This window comes from Acanthisitta chloris, unplaced genomic scaffold (genome assembly GCF_000695815.1).
Source record: "Acanthisitta chloris isolate BGI_N310 unplaced genomic scaffold, ASM69581v1 scaffold28047, whole genome shotgun sequence".
NCBI lineage: Eukaryota > Metazoa > Chordata > Aves > Passeriformes > Acanthisittidae > Acanthisitta > Acanthisitta chloris.
Window position 1 is genome coordinate 68,936 of NW_008685127.1, and position 16,351 is coordinate 85,286.

The 16,351-nt window shown below is 43.6% G+C and overlaps 1 protein-coding gene across 1 annotated transcript in view; it reads right to left on the reverse strand.

Annotated features, from left to right (window-relative positions):
• The window catches only part of TNRC6C (trinucleotide repeat containing 6C), a 42,840-nt gene that overhangs the window by 23,685 nt on the left and 2,804 nt on the right, over positions 1-16,351 (reverse strand). Inside the window, exons 2-8 of the mRNA XM_009079592.1 lie at positions 11,166-13,757; positions 6,900-6,905; positions 4,545-4,754; positions 3,207-3,373; positions 1,919-1,999; positions 958-1,015; positions 611-756 (exon numbers count right to left, since the gene is read on the reverse strand). Coding sequence (XP_009077840.1) covers positions 611-756; positions 958-1,015; positions 1,919-1,999; positions 3,207-3,373; positions 4,545-4,754; positions 6,900-6,905; positions 11,166-13,757 — 3,260 coding nt within the window. The remainder of the gene's footprint in view (positions 1-610; positions 757-957; positions 1,016-1,918; positions 2,000-3,206; positions 3,374-4,544; positions 4,755-6,899; positions 6,906-11,165; positions 13,758-16,351) is intronic.

Below are 16,351 nucleotides of genomic sequence, written 5' to 3' on the forward strand. Positions count from 1 at the left end.
CTGGGACACCATGAACTTCTGGAGCCTTCTCCTCAGTCATTAAATGGTGCTGGAAAATTTGTCATACATGATCACAGAAAGGGAAGCTCATCAGAGAAGCTATTTATGACTGTGCGTGTCTGCTCTGTGACTTAACAAAAATACCTCAGCTCCTCGTTCCTATTTAAGCACTGAACTTTCACTGAAATCTCTAAGAAGCTCAAAACTAAAAGAGGAATTAGGAGCCTAATTCTTGAAGATTTTGGCCTTGGTCCTGCTTGATTGTTAATGTGGGCAAGGGTCACTGACTGGACTCTTATGGAATGAAAGGATTTCTGTGCTTCATTTCTTTGGTTTATTCCCCATTTCTAGTTCCATTATATTGCTGACTCCTTTGTAATCTTTCAAGCCTAAAACTGGGATCGCCCCTTGAGTATTTCTACGTGGGAATCAAATCACTGATCCCTTTCACAAAGAATGAATTCCCCCACAAGACTGAAAACAGAGACAAGAAAAGGAGTAAAGCCATATCTATCCCACTGCTCTTTACACTTTTCTGACAGTGGGAAGCATCAGTAATTCCACACTGCTCACGCTGAGTCGTGTACCACGTTCCTGTTTCTGAGCTCACCTTGTCAAGGAAGGTGGGGCGGTCCATGGAAGACTCTTTGGAGATTGGTGGTGGGCGGCAGCCAAGGGGTTTGGTGACCATTCCATTATAGTCGGTCACTCCCATTCCACGCTTGTCCATTTCCACCTTCTTTTCCAGCAGAGCACCTGCACAGAAAGGGGGAATACATTGGGAAAGGTGATGCAGAGACCATGAAGTTGCCAACAGTAGCTCAGAGAAATCCATCTTGCTTACAAAAGCAAAAAAATAAATATGATCCAACTGATCCGGACATCACCAAACTGTCAGGAGCATGAAAGGTTCCTGTGCTGCCTCAAAGACAAAAAACTACTTACACAGATACTTACTCATGGCCTGATCGAGATTCATACTGTTGCTCTTCAAGGCCTCTTCTGCTGGCTCTCTCTGCCAAAAACAGGAATTGTGTAAGAAAAAAGGTAATCACACTCAGATGATTTCAAAGCAAACTGAGAATACAGATACCTCTCAAATACTGGATGTAAGATTTACACAGCAGCCTAAATGTATGTGCCTATTTTTTTCTGCTTCTGACAATTCCCACAATCAGTTGTTTCAGTTTGTCAAGTAAGGACCAGCTCTACACGGTCAAATCACACTGCATGTTTAAATTTCTTCCTTGCTATGGACAACTTAAAAACCACAATGATATGCCTTTCTCTAAAAAAACCAAACCACCTATACTCGAATTTCAGCTGTTTAATAAGAAAGGGGATCAGGAGGGGAATCATTACTGTAGTTCAAAGCAGAGGTGCAGCACTGATCTCTGCTCTCTGGTGACCAGTGGCAGACCTGAGGGAATGGCAGGAAGCAGGGGAGGTTTAGGTTAGGTAACAGGAAAAGGTTCTTCCCCCTGAAGGTGTCTGGGCACTGGGACAGCTCCCCAGGGCAGTGGTCACAGCCCCAAGGCCGACAGAGCTCCAGGAGTGTTTGGACAATGCTCTCAGGCACATGCTGTGACTGTTGGGATGTCCTGTGTAAGACCAGGAGCTGGACTTGGATGATACTAGTAGATCCCTTCCAGGAGATTCTATGAATACCTGTTATAAACCCCTGAACTTCAAACTATGACCAATATCATCATGCAAAGCATATCCTCAGCTGACTTCACAGCCCTCTTATCAGCTCACAGCAGATTTCTGCAATGACAGTTAATGTCTAAATGCAGGTAACAGAGCTAATTCCTGGCCTGCACAACAGACTGAAGATCTTGGTGTAGACACAGTCTGAAGCAACCAAAGACACAACTACAAGCTACCAAGCCCTAGGTGCTGGCTGAGCACTACTCACAGGGAAGCCCATGTCTGTGAGCTGTTTTATCAGACGGTTCATGATCCAGGCCTCATCCTGCTTGCTAGATGTCTTCATGCCCTTAGTAAATAAATGGGAGACTCCATTAATAGGCTGATTTCCATGTTCATACTAGTGAGATGCACATAAAAGAAATGGTAAGTGTTTTTTATTAATAATACATGCTACTGAAAGATGTATTAGTACATTAATTCAGAAAGTATTGAAGAACCCTCCGAGCAACGCGACTACGATTCTCTTCCCCCAAAAGTGTACAAATTTTATCTCAGCTGAATAGGTGCTCAGTGTACTACTTAGTATTTGATTTGCCGACCACTGAATTAAAGCCACCTTTGAATTTACGTATTTCATTTTAATCCTTGGCAGAAAAACATAACGAAATAGTACAACACTTCCTGAAAAACATTCCCAAAAACAAGTTTGCAACCTTGAAGTTAAGAATGTTACTCAGTGTATTTTCTTAAAAACAAACAAGAGCGTCTAGATAAACACCTTTAAAAGATCTCTGTGCAGCTTTTCTATCACAAAATCCTTAAGAAGTCTCTTCCTTTCAGTTCTCCAGAAAGTACCAAGGGACAAGCGCGGATTTGTTTTGGGCTGTGGACAGTACAAGAAACAACCATACTTGATCAAATCACCGGCCTAACCGTTGGCTAATGGAAAAACAAACAAAGTGGCTAAAAGCATTCCCAATTCCTTTAAGTTACAGCCTGGCCTTGTCCTGAAATAAAGACTGTGCAATGGAAAATTTCCTCACACAATTGGCTATGTGCTTGGTTGAGTGCAGCAACAACACAAGTTTGTTTTCTCTCTCTCTCTCTCACACACACACACATACATGGTACAATTCACAAACAGGAAACAGCATATTGATAACCAACTCCATCGCAAACTACTGTTTGCTTTTCCACCACCATGGAAGTGTCTGGAAGCCCCCTTAACACCTTGTCTCTTTCTGTTAACACATTATCATGTCTTGAGGATACATGGAAGCTTATAAAACTTTTTTTTTAAAAAAAAAAAACAAACAAAGGCAATGACAACAAAATTCCCCAAGCATCTGACATGCCTAAATTCAAAGATCTCTCATTTTCCCCTGGAGACAAGGTAGGCTGTACTTGGACCACTGTAGTGGCAAGTTGTGCTTGGGTTCAGGTGTCAGAGCTCTAATTTCAGGAATAATGCAAGAGAAAATTTGAGACAACTTATTCTACAAATGTTATACTAGTTCCACTCTTCCTAGAGAGTGTCTTTATTTGTGTCTTACCTTTTGAAGTCCTTTCTTCGGGGCATTCCCCCAGGAATTACAGGAGGAGCTGCTCTCTTGAGAAGCAGTATTATTCCACATATCTCCTTCTTCATCTTCCCACTGACTAGTACTGAGATTCACTTCATCCCCACCACTGCCCCAGCCTTCTTGCATAGATTTTGAAGCTGGAGGCAAAGAAGGAGAAGAGATGTTAAGTTTCCACATCCAGTATGCCAATATGAGTATTTCCAAGAGACAAAGAGTTGCATCAAATAACTTGATTGACATTAAATAAGGACACCTTCTTTGAAGCTAGAAAAAAAGAAAAGTTCTCTAAACACTGAGAGAAGAAAAAATCCAGCAGCCACAAGTCTTGCTTTTCCCAGAACAAGTAAGATCTGTGGTCATGGTCACTCCAGTCTCCTAGGAACAAGGAACCAATGTATGACCACACACTTGTTAAGTGCTATTTTGCTTTCAATGAATCTCTCCATTTGAGCTGCCACATTCTTCTGGAGAACAAAACCAAATTTTGAGGTCGTTAATGGTCAGAAACTCATTCCTATCTCGGAAGAATGAAATGTGAAAGGAGCTCGTGGGCTGCAGGGAACACTTTATATTCAGTGACAAGGTTATGTCACCTTGGTCCATTTTATTGTTGGCTCTGTTTAAAGCTGGGATTACTCATCTTAAGACCTCTCATAAAACTTTTATGTTTTTTGGAACTTCTAACTATTTCTCAGTACAGTATTTTGCAGGAGCCAAAACAGAAGCCTAAAGCAATCATTTTAGCCTTCAGGGCATTCAGAGATGGAGGATTTTTATCAAGTAACATCAGCTAGGAATCATAAAGCAGTAAGTAGTTCAGGATGTTCCTGAACTTGTGAACAGTTTTAACAGCTGAAGATGCTCACTACCTCAGTTTAACCCAACACTGAATTTATGACTAGTTGTTCTCATGTTCTCAGGTGCTGCTTCTCCTACCAGAATCAATCCTCTTGTGACTGAGCTCCACTGCTTCTCATCCTAATACAGGTTTCTCTTAGGCACCTAGAGATAAGTCCTAGTCACGTGCTTCTACAGCTCCACAGTTCCCTGCACATCTCCTGTACTGCTTTCCAAGCACACAAAATTACTCTCCTTAAAACTGACTGGATAGATGCACTACACACATACTTTTGTATTAATTCACATCACCTTGAGACAGCTAATGTAGCTTTGACAATGAAATGATTAAGACAGTCTGATTTAAACACACAGGAAACCAGAAGTACTGTTTAAACTATTAGTAGAAATAAACACATTTTGGCTCTTCTCCCCACCCCCCCAGGACAGTGGTGACACCCCCATGAGTACCTGGTTTGCACAGTGCTGGGGCAGCAGCTGGAGCGTTTGTTCTTCCGTATGTCCCTGCCGACTCGGCAGGATTCTCTCCCCACCCGGTCCCACTGCTGGGGGGTTTCCCCCAGGCCGAAGTGCCATTATCAACTGCAGCAGAAGGGGATGAGGGCTCTCCCCAAGAAGCTTCGGTCTTTGTGTGGACAGCAGGCATCTCTCCCCAGCCTGCTGGAGCAAGGGAAGGAGAACAGCAATGAGAGGAAAGGTTTCTTCAGTCAATCATTTCAAAAGTGGACATTCTGTCAGTGTTTCTCTGGAAAGAGCTTGAACCACTAAGTACACACAGTGATTCGAATTAAGTGCATTAAAAAAACCCAAACCAACCCTTTGATTTGGCCTCAAAAGTCTTTTTCTTAATGGAACACTACTGCCAAGTTGTCAAGGCAGAAGGAGTATTTCTTACCCCAGCCAGGCTGCCAGGTGAGCACCACACCTGGGCCCAGGGAGCAGCTGCTTACTCTTCTCAGAGAGGCCCAAACAGAGCTCAGAGATCACAGGCAGCAGCACCAGCATTCAGGGGACCAGGACTCCAATTTCAATCAGGTTTTGCTTCACTGAAAGATTTTAACCTATTTTAATTCCTTTGAACTACTTACAAATTATAAAATCTCTTTTCTCATGTCCTGGAAGGTATTTCTTTGCTACCCCTTTCAATTATGATTATCAATCTTTTATACATTCCTTACAGGTTTTATTCTGGTTGACTGTGTTCCGTAAGTGTTCCATCACCACTGAGCTTCTACAGGATAACAAACATGATTTTTAAGGGGAAACAGACAAGACTGATCAGGATCCAGAGTCAAACCATGCAGAATGGCAGGTAGAAGCCATTGTTTTCCTACAGAGAATTACATCAACTCACTGAAAGACGTAAGCTACTATAAAGAAACTGCCTTAGTCTGGCTTGGCTTGGCCGTAATGCGCTTAAATCCGTAGGACACGACTTTAGCCCTGAAGCAGAATGTGCCAGGAACAGCCATGGAGCCCTACAGAGCAACCCTGAGCAGCACAGCAAAGGTGTAAACTGAGTTCACTGCCATTGTTACCTCTCAAAAACAGATTTTCTGAGAGAGAACATGGATCACAATTCAAGGTACTTTTTAAACATGTACAGGAGAGATAACTAACAAGCAAGAAAACAAAGGTTTTACACATACCTGATATTAACCTATTTACCCACAATTATCAAACAATCACATCCCATTACATGACAACTGAGATCTCAACAAGTATTGCAGGATTCAGTCTGCTTAAACCTTTCACTGATAATTAGACTGTGAATTCAGGAACGTGCTCTCTTTTCACTGGAGATGAATGTTATTAAGACAGGTATTTTGTAACTGAAGGACTAAACACCTACTTTGCTGCATCTGTTCCTTTCTTTGCTCCCCAGTGCTACCTGTAAAAATACTCTGAAAAGGTTTCAAAGAGCAGAAATAACATTTCCTACACAAAACTGACACCTAGAGTAGGAAGGTAATGGCATGGAAGTTGCCACGAAAGGATTTAAGAGTACCTTGAAGGACACTGAACCAACCCAGCAGAAGCATTTCACTTTGCAGAACTCACTGATCTCCACAGAATTCCTGCTATCAAACCTGCAGTAACATCCATTGCCAATAACAACTCCAACTTTGGCTAGCAGAGAAAAAATTCCTTTCAAATAGGTGAGCTCAGCTCTGTCCCCTGCTCCAGGGTTACATATGTATTTTAGGTCCTATTTCTTACAGCAGCTGCAGCTCTCTCAGACACTGATCAAAGTGCACAGGACATAAACCACAGCCAAACTACTCTGACATGTTCAGGAACATACAAATTAATAAAGCTACTTCACTCCCAGCAAGATTCACTGTGTTTTAAACTATACTCCTGAAACAACCCAAAATGTCACTTTTTCATTCAAGTGATTTCTATTGGAAACAAAAAAACCTGTGGTTTAGGTTCCCTCAATGTACCTTAAAATTCTGGTTCTTCAGGTGCATAGAGATGTGGCAGATCCACAGATGGATGTACCTAAATGAACCTCCACTTAACACAACAGCTTCCTTGGTGTGGCACCTGAAATACTCATTTCAAGGGTTCTGCTTGTATCTTCAAGCCAATTTTATTTAAGGAAGGCTTTATCTGAATTTCTGCCTCACTACTCACGAGGCAACTGGCAGACAACTGTGCGTGTTCAATCATATTGGCAGCTGAAAAAGATTAACTGCAGGCAAATGAAACAGAAAACAAAACATCTCTACAGCACCAACTAGACTACAAACAGAGACAGTGCAGAATACTAATACTTCCCTGAGTTCGTGCAACCTCTACTGGAAACTCTACCTAATTCACAGATTTATGTCATAGACTAAAAACCTCCAAAGAACTGGTCCTTCTGTGGCTCTTTGCTATAAATTCAACACTGATTAACGGCTACAGATGTGTAATGTCCAAGTTATTTTAAGTGCTTTTCAATGCACTGAGCAGTAAATAATATGAGATTACAAACAATGAAGGAACCAGCCTTTACTAAAAGAGAATAATGCAGGTACATAAAAGCAAACAAAGGCAAAGAAAAGTTTTCAAAACTATCCAAACAGATAAAATTAAGTGCAGGAAATCAGTAAATAAAACCTGAAGGCTGTTGGAGAAATAACTTGTGCAGTGCAAAAACTAAACTGCTTTAAATTCCTGAGTACTTCTCAACTGCAAACCTGTCTCCTGTGGTAAGTACCTACTGTCCAACCTCACAGTCTCTGTGCTGCCTTTTTATGACTCCCTATGACTCTGTTTCAGCAACTTTCAAGGTGAATAAAGTTACACTTTGGACAGAATTATGCAAAACTCTACGGGGTGAAGGCAAAAAAATTATTCTGCATTCTCCAAAAGACTCTTTTTAAACCAGTTTTTTTTCCTCATCTTTTAAAACAACCCAGAATGTTTCATATTTGAAACACACACAGGTGGAACACGAGTTCAAGGAGTTTGTGTCCCAGTAACTTGCCTCCAGCCGTGCTAGTTCCCAGAGCTCTCACACACCTCTCAGCTCTCCCATCACTGCAGTTGCTGAGTGACTGCAATAAGCTGCTTTTAAATTCCTTCACATAGCTGCTTGCAAGGCAAACACCCTCACAGAGGTTACAAACCCTGAACCTGCCTAATGTCTTCAAAATCATGCTCAGAGAACTTCCTATTTTTTTGACAAAAATCATATGCATTGAGGCTCTCCTAAGAAAAAGCTCCTTAAAACCCACCCAGGTCTGCATGAACGTTGTTTCGCAACAGAAGGAGCTCAGTTAAAGGCTTCTTTGGCAGGAAAGTGAGGGTTTAATACTGAAGTTTTAAAACACTGTTAGAATTGCATGAAACAAAAAGATCACAGTGAGTAATAAACATGGACACATTGGCAGAGCTTTGTTTTATAGAAATCAAAACATAATTAACATTGGGCCACAGCCAACAGGAAATCCTCAAGGGAAAGTGAAATGTTAACTAAGCTGTGGCAGGATGCAGTTGTTTTCCCTCAAAATAACCCTATAGCCATTTGGATGGCAGAAATTGTTTGCCTTGAAGTTGTTGGGCCGTGATAAATCCCAGAGCACATGATGACTACAATGCAGGCAAATCAAAATATTAGAACCTTATGTTGAGAGAAAAAAAGAAGAAATCAGGTAGGAAAGAGATTGTTTACTAATTAGACACTAGTTAGTGTGCTAATAAAACAGAGGAGCTACAGGGTATGTGTCTATAAGGGAGGGTTATAGAGACATTTAAGAGCTTCCTATAACCTCTGGTCTTTCAAATCTTCATTTTCTGGCATTCATTTTCTGGTTTTCAGCAGTGAGATCACCCTCGTGTGAAAATCCAGGGCAGGTCTCTCAGCACCACCTGGCTGCCCCCCAGAACCTGCTGTCAGTGGGCTGAGCACCCACAGCAGGATTTTAGGTTTTCAGATGAGCATCCTAAAGGAGCACAAAGCTGAGCTGGTATCAAATCCATTCTAATGGAAGCTTAAAGCAAGGAAAACACATCACTTGCATCCTCCATTTCACATAACTACAAGCTGTGGCTGACACATGAGTTGCCACTGAGATAGTGGCACAGGAATATAGAAAGAACATAGAAAAGTTTGGAGCTTTCAGAACTTAGCCCTGGTTCTGTTTTTTAAAACTTAGGCTTATTGCTGGCTCGGAGTCACAAAGACCTTAATTTTTGACCTCAAAACTCCATAGGGAAGCCTTCATTATCTTTTGTTGTTCTTCCCTCAGCTGGAGGATGGGTGGTTGGAATGCTGCCAGGCTCTCCTGACCTAATTGGAACGGGAAAGCATCAAACCCACTCCTCAGCACTTGGGAGGAAGGATCTGGTGCTGTTTGGGGTCCCAAAATCTCTTTTAATCATTCCTGTTTGCAAAACCTCTTCTCACTTCTTATTCCCCTTGTATCAAAGCTGCATGAATTCCAAGTGTCAGGAAGAATTACACACAAGTAATTTAAATTAAAATCAAATCTAACTCCAACCCACCAGCTTCTGCTCATCTTTCTAAGCAACTCACCAGTGGTTTGGGAGTAAGCTCCTACAACCAGAAAGGACTACATCTATCACATTACCTATCCCCTTCATCTTTTTATTTACTTCTTTTCCAACAGAAAAAAAACCTCCTTAGAGCATTCCACATTTTCATCAAGTGTGTACCAACATCTGCTTCCCATCAAAAGCTTTTAAGTTCTGCATTCAAAGAATCTGGAGAACTTCTGGGGATGGGTGACAACTCGAATAACAAGACTGCAACTTGGCCTCTATTACCAAACTAATAAAGCATAAACATAAACCCCAGAAGGGACTGCTAATCCTTTGTGAACCCATAACCAGCGCTGCACTGCAAAATTCAAATCCACTTCTTTGCTTTCAGGACTTGTGACGGTGACATCTTACAGCTGCACCACACTCCTCTCCTCACACAGAACAGAATCCGTGGTTCCTTATTCATTACACCCCCTGAATGTGACTGGCAGAGCACATCCTGACCCATGCAGAAGACAAAATGTTTGTGGTAACTCCATAGTTCAAGTGTCTTAAGATTTTAGATGAGCACCCAACTGTGCCCTATGGCACAGCCTCTAGTGACACCATCGTGCTTTCCATGGAAATAATCTACATGGGAAAGAACTGTCGCTGAGTGGAATTTGGTTGTGGGTTACAAAAGTTACAGATTCTTGTCTCCTTTGCTGTAGGGGGTGGAAATGCAAAGCCAAGAGGACAGGGAATTGGAGTAGGAAAACCCACAGTTAAACAGCACAACAGCAAAGTGCAGGTCCCTGTCTGTGTGGGAGAAAAGACACTCACTATTTGCTTCCCATCTTCCAGCTGTCCCAGATGGGAGATGATTTGTAGATGTTTTAAGTCTGTGAAATTTCCACACAGACCAAGAGGATACTGCTCTGCAGCTGCCATGTGCTCCATGCACTGGGAAAACTGGGCCTCCTGCACTTCGAATGGGAAGCTAGTGCAATCACTTGAGGTTGCATGTCTTGCTCTCTAAGATGAGCACAAGGCTGGTCCCTCTCAGTCATGACCACGAGTAAACACGGGCAGAACACAACAAGGCATAGTTCAAATCATTTCCAAACACCAAAGACAAAAATGATGAAACACCAGTAGAACAGATCCCACCTGGAGAAAAACGTGGTTAAAAAGTATTTAGCTGTGCCCAAGACAAATAAAAAACCTAGAGACAAAAATCAGGTGAACAGTTTGAAAGAGCATTGCAAGATCAGGTTAATTTTGGAGAGGTTTGTGGTCATGATAGAGCAGGGCTGCCAGTGATTGTTATTTAAATACATCATTATTAAGCATTTTTCTCGTTTTTATGCATTTTTCCCTTGCAGCCTGTCTACAACAGTGCCTTGTCTTTGATTAGAAAAACTCCTAGATGCCTAAGAACTTTTCTTTGCAGCAAGTTCTGAAGTTAGGACAACTTTTCCTAGCCACCCTGAATATTAACACCTTTAACCAATCCTGCTTTACAAGCACTGCATAAAATCCAGGATACTGCCCGTGCCCGAGCCCTGGAGTAGTGAGGAGAACCATTTCTTCATAAAAGACAACAAACAGGACAGAGAAACAGCAACAGCCTAAATTCATGCAACTGTTAACAAACATCTGTTGCCAAGAGATACGGTTTGCAGAAAAGAAACAGATGCAGAATGTCTAAACACAAACTGAGCCTGTGCAATGGGAACAGGAGACAAACAAGAGATTTGCCAAAAGACCCCAAATTCTCAAATGGTTGAATTAAAAGGTGTTAAGTAACTGTGGAAGAGATGCCAAAATAAATACAGATCCACCATCTAGTACCTCACTGACCAGATACTGTTTCAAGCCCTTTTCACGTTCACCTGGAGTACAGCAGTTTGTGTCAGGTTCTATAGGTTCTGCCCTCAAGAGGAGTAGCTAATGCTGCTTCAGAGTGCACAAATAAACATATTTTGTGATATAAATATAGCATTTCTACCTTGAATGTGCAATTACACACTGACAGGACAGACAGCACTCGGTGGTACTGGTACAAAGTATCTTACAAAACTATTTTCATACCTGGACCAAGCAGTGGGGACCGGTTCGGCTGGGCACTTGACTGGTGCGATGGCTGAGGTTCAACCATATTGGTGTTGATAATGGTGCTAGTGGTGGTGGTGTTGGTTGTGGTACTGCTCTGAATTATAGGATTATTTCTATCCCACATGTTTACAGTCTTGTTGTTGTTGTAATTTGGGTCGCCCCAAGCTGAGGTACCATCATCGATTTCCATCTTGCGGCGAATGGACGGTGGAGATGGCTCTTCCCAGCCAGTTGCCTCACAGTTCTCTTTTTGTTTGGCTGGCACTGGCCCACCAACCCACCCTGACCCCGTCTGTTTTACAGAAGCAGCTCCTCCCCAGTTACTCACATTGTTGTCCTGGGGTTTATTAGCCCAATTTTGTTGGGGGCCTGGCTTTAAAGATTCCCCCCAACTTGTACCTGTATTAGCCTTGCTGTTTGTGCCATTTCCCCACCCACTGGTCCCAGACCTTGTGGAATCATTCCAGCCAGACCCCGATCTATTGTCAGAATCCCATCCAGATCCATTCTTCTTCCCATCACCCAAGTGTCCAGGAACAGATGATGAATCTGTCCAGTCTCCACCTCCTGAAGTCCAGCTTGGATTTGATTTCTGTCCATCTCCCCAGTTTTGAGATTTGGGTTTCTGAGGTTCACCCCAGGTAGGTGATTTGTCCTCCTGATTCGCGGTCCCACTCCAAGCGTGACCGCTTTTGGCAGCAGCAGCATTATTAACAGTAGTAGAGCTTGCTGACTCTCCCCACCCCCCCGGGCCATTTGGTGCTTTGTTGTTATTGTCTCCCCAACCTGTATTTGTTGGAACAGCTGCCGGTGGAGAGTTGACCCACCCAGATACTGAAGAGGTATTTGTACTGTTCATGATGGACCCATCGTTCTTCCCCCCTGAGTTTGAAGATTGAGTAGCTGCACAACCCCAGGCCTCTGTTCCATTGTCATTCTTTCGTTCAGACCTTGGGGACTCTTCAAATTCCCAGGCAGTGTTTTGCTTTACAGGGGTCTGTCCCCACCCCGTATTGGACAGGACCCTGGGGTCAAGGTCATTTCTTGGCAACTGAACTTGCCCTTGGTCTATCATCCCTTTGTCTCTCCTCCTGCCCTCTCCAGCCCCCTCCCTCCCAGTACTGCCTTCATTTTGACTCCCACCGCTGTCGTTGCTTCCTTCACTAGCCGTGGTGCCAGATGCTGCAGCTTTGGCCCAAGAGTTCATTTGTTCATTGCCCTGCTGCATGGCAGGATTCGGACTGGTAACACTAGAGCTATCCCACCCTGTTGATCCTTTCCCATTGATGTCGCTATTGGAATGCTGGTTTGGGGGCTTGCCCCACTCCCCGTTCACACCGTTGCTGGTGTTACGGTTGGGGTGGCCCCAAGCTCCAGAATGCACACTCCCAACACCGCCGCTGCCACCGCCCCTGCCCCACGCCAGTACCCCGGGGCCGGAGGGAGGCCCCGAGTCCCACGCGTTCGCTCCGTTTCCTTCCTTCTGCACAGCACTGCTGGATCCGTTTTGTTTAGCACTTAATGCTGAGTTCACAGTGTCTCCATTCCCCTGACTGAACCCAGAATTGCTGTTTCCTGTGGCAGGATTACCTGGGGACATCCCCCACACTGAACTGCCCATTCCTTCACCACTGCCCCCGCTGACTTGAGAAACCGATGTTCCGTTAGCACCAGGAAGGCCTTGCAGGTGGGGCGGGATGATGGCCCCCATGCCAACAGCCATCCCCCAGTTCGGCAGTCCGTTTGTCTGCATTGCATTGATAGGGTTTGGTGAAGAGTTCATGGGGTTAGTGTTATTTGGTCCATCAGTGTTAAGGTTCTGAGGTTGTACGCTGAAAGACACATTCTGAGAAGTGGACGTTTGTGGTTCTGTGCTCTCTTGCGGCAGCAAGTTTCCCCAAGCACCTAAGGTGCCTGTTGGGTTCCCATTCTGGTTGCCCATGTTCTGACCTATGGCACTGACTGGACTACAAATACTGGAAGGGTTGCCTGCTCCCACAGTTCCTTCATGTCCAAGTACAGGCCAGGCAGCTGGATTGGCATTAGGGTTAAGGTTAAGATTAATGCCAGCATTCGAGTTGGAAGCACCCCAGCAGTTCTGACTTCTACCGTCTCCCATCATGTTGTCCATCTTTCCATCCCCACCACTGGCAGAGCAGTGAGCTAGGCCAGAGCTGGAGCCTGCAGCCACCCCCCACACTCTGGCCGAGCTGCCGTTGCCGTTAGCTCCACCAGCTCCAAGGGCACTCTGGTTAGAAGTGCTTTGGACGAGTGCTCCGTTGGCGCCATTATTGCCATTAGTTTTCTTTGTATGTCCAGTGAAGTTGCCTTGGGCACTCCCTGTAGCCATGCTACTGTTCTCTGAGCCACAGTTGGAGGCAGAGTCAGTGTCTGTAGTACATTCTGAGGCAGACTCAGTCTCAGCTCCGGTAATGGAAGGCCACGCTTCCTTGTCAGTCCTGTCTATTATCACTTTATCCCAGCTGCAGTTGCCTTCACTCCTGAAAGCGGGCTGCTGTCCCCAGTGGGAATTCTCATAATGGTCTCCCAATCCACTGTGGCTGAGATCTGAAAAGATCCAAAGTTAAAAATGAGTTCAAGCACTGCACAAACCCTCTATGAAGTACTGGTTTACATTGCTAGTTCCAACACTATATTCTGCTAAAATTTAGAGAACATTGTCTCACATAATACAGCAATTTTCCTCACTACAAAAGAGCATGATGTTCATATTTAGTTTGGCTTTTTTTAATCTGGCAAAACTCTCAATTAAAATAATGAAACTATTACATTTTAGAACAGACCAAGTGTTTTGTAGCCCTTAGTGTGCTGGTAAAAATAATAGGCAGGCAATGAATAAGGAGAGCAAACACACTAATCTACGTGAAAAATCTAAAAAGCGAAATTGGAAAAAACACAGTGGAGTATCTAGCAGACTCTTACCATTTATTTTAACTCGATTCTCATTCTTCAGATAAACACAGTGAAAGAACATCCAATAAAAAGACCTAATGTCTGCTTGCCATGAGATATTACACACACAACCCACATCACACTCAACACACTAAATTCGTACTGCATTTAGGTTTTCAACCCTTCCTGCAAATAAAGGAACAAATACAGACAACCACCTTTAGCATCCACTGCCAAATATCCATTTAAGCACCACCACTTTGTATGTTAGCAGAGAACTTGGGCATCTCTAAGTAACAGTTTTGTCAAGAAACTTACCTCTTAAAGGCTTTACCTGTGGTTTAAACATCCTTTTGCACTTGCACACATGGTCCCATGTCCCCCCAGCCCAATGAAAACCTGTGAGTGCTGTGCTTTGTATCGTTTGAGTAAGAGGAGTTTTTTGTGAGGAAAGTAGATGTAACAAATTACCCAAATGAGCTGTTAACAGTGGATGCCTAATATGTACTAGGTTAAATCACAAATATTTTGGTGTGATTAGCTTCTCCAATAAGAGGTGTTCTAATACTGAAAATAAAATGTTCTAAGATTAGAAAAAGCTTTGACAAAGTCCTACACAGTTCACCTGTAGCTTCTGAAGAAAAGGGATGATTACTTCGTTGCCTTACGAAGATTTAATAAGATGAAGAAGTAACATGCTAAACCACCTTATATTGCTTAATAAATTGAAGTAAAAGAATTTTAGAGTAAAGAAAGGAAAACAGTCTCAGCTCATCACTGTCTTCTCATGATGCCAGGAAAACCCTATTCTTTCACAGTAAGACCTAAATGATCATAGAATCACAGAATGATTTGGGTTTGAAGGGATCTTAAATATCATCCAGTTCCAACCCCTCTGCCATGGGCAGGGACACCTTCCCCTAGCCCAGGTTGCTGCAAGTCCTGTCCAATCTGGCCCGGAACACTTCCAGGGATGGAGCAGTCACAGGCTCTCTGGACAACCTGTGCCAGTGCCTCACCACCCTCACAGGGAGGAATTTCATCCATAATAATTGACATGTGCATGACAAATCCAAAAGAGAATGTGAAAGGAGCCACTTGGGTTCACCTGGATTAGCTACTCTACACGCAGTGGCTGGAAATGAAGAAAGTATCATGTCATTCCTGGATAGAGCCAACTGGTTATAGCACAGAGCTAAGGAAGCAGGTTGAACATTTACCTGATAATCTAGATTTGCTACACAGGTGTTAAATGGAGAGCAGAATCCCAGATAAGACATGGAAGGGGATGGCAGGCTGTGAAATGACTTAAAAAGGGTCAGCAGGGTCAGAGAAATGAGCTGAGGAGCATTCTTAGCAGAGTAGGAATGAACAGAAGGGGAAAAAAAGCAGCAGCAGGCCAGGCCAGAAGATAAGAAGTTGAGGCAACCAAGGAATCAGATAAGAGGAGTTATATGAGATTTTCTTCAACCCTGTGGGTGGTGTAACTCGGTGCTGCGTTTGAGACACGACAGAAGGATTTAAAAGTGCCTTGAAATACATTGTTCCAATGAAAGGTCTTGTCAAAGCCCTAACCTAAGCTCCATGTGTGAGTGCTGGGAGAAGGGCAGTGCTGCCTGAGGAGAGCTGTGCAGGGCAGGCTTGTGAAGGAGGATCAAGAGCACCGTGCAAGACATCTCAATGCTCACAAAAATGGCACCACGACTGACAAGATGAGATGAAAGGGAGTTGCTTGTTTAATCATTTCTTTTCTCCTCTCCCCCAAAGATGGTGGTTAAAGCAATGCTCAAGTTTGAGAGCACTTAGGAGATGGAAAATAAGGGGAAGGGGTAGGATGGGAGAGGAAGATGACAAAACAGCTTACAAAGATTCCTGAGAGTAGGGAGCAAAATTATTCATTAAATAAGAGACCAAATTTTGAAGAGCAGTAAGAGAAACACGAAGAAAAGAAAAATACGAGGGGGAAGAATGACAGAAACCAAGAAACATCCATATTAAGAGCAGAAGATGGCCAAGTGCCTTGGCTTGGCCAAGCACACCTACTCCAGACACTATCCCAGCAGGAACGCCTGGCTGGGAAGCAGCACACTCACGGCTCAAACCCTTCTGCTTCAAGGAGTTTGCAAACCCACAGCTACTCCCTTTCCCGTACCATCAGCACAGTTCCTCTTCCTGAGGTTCAGATTAGGCCCTCGACAATAACCGCGGACTAATCTGGAAGTGGCGACTTGATAGGGATTACAATAATT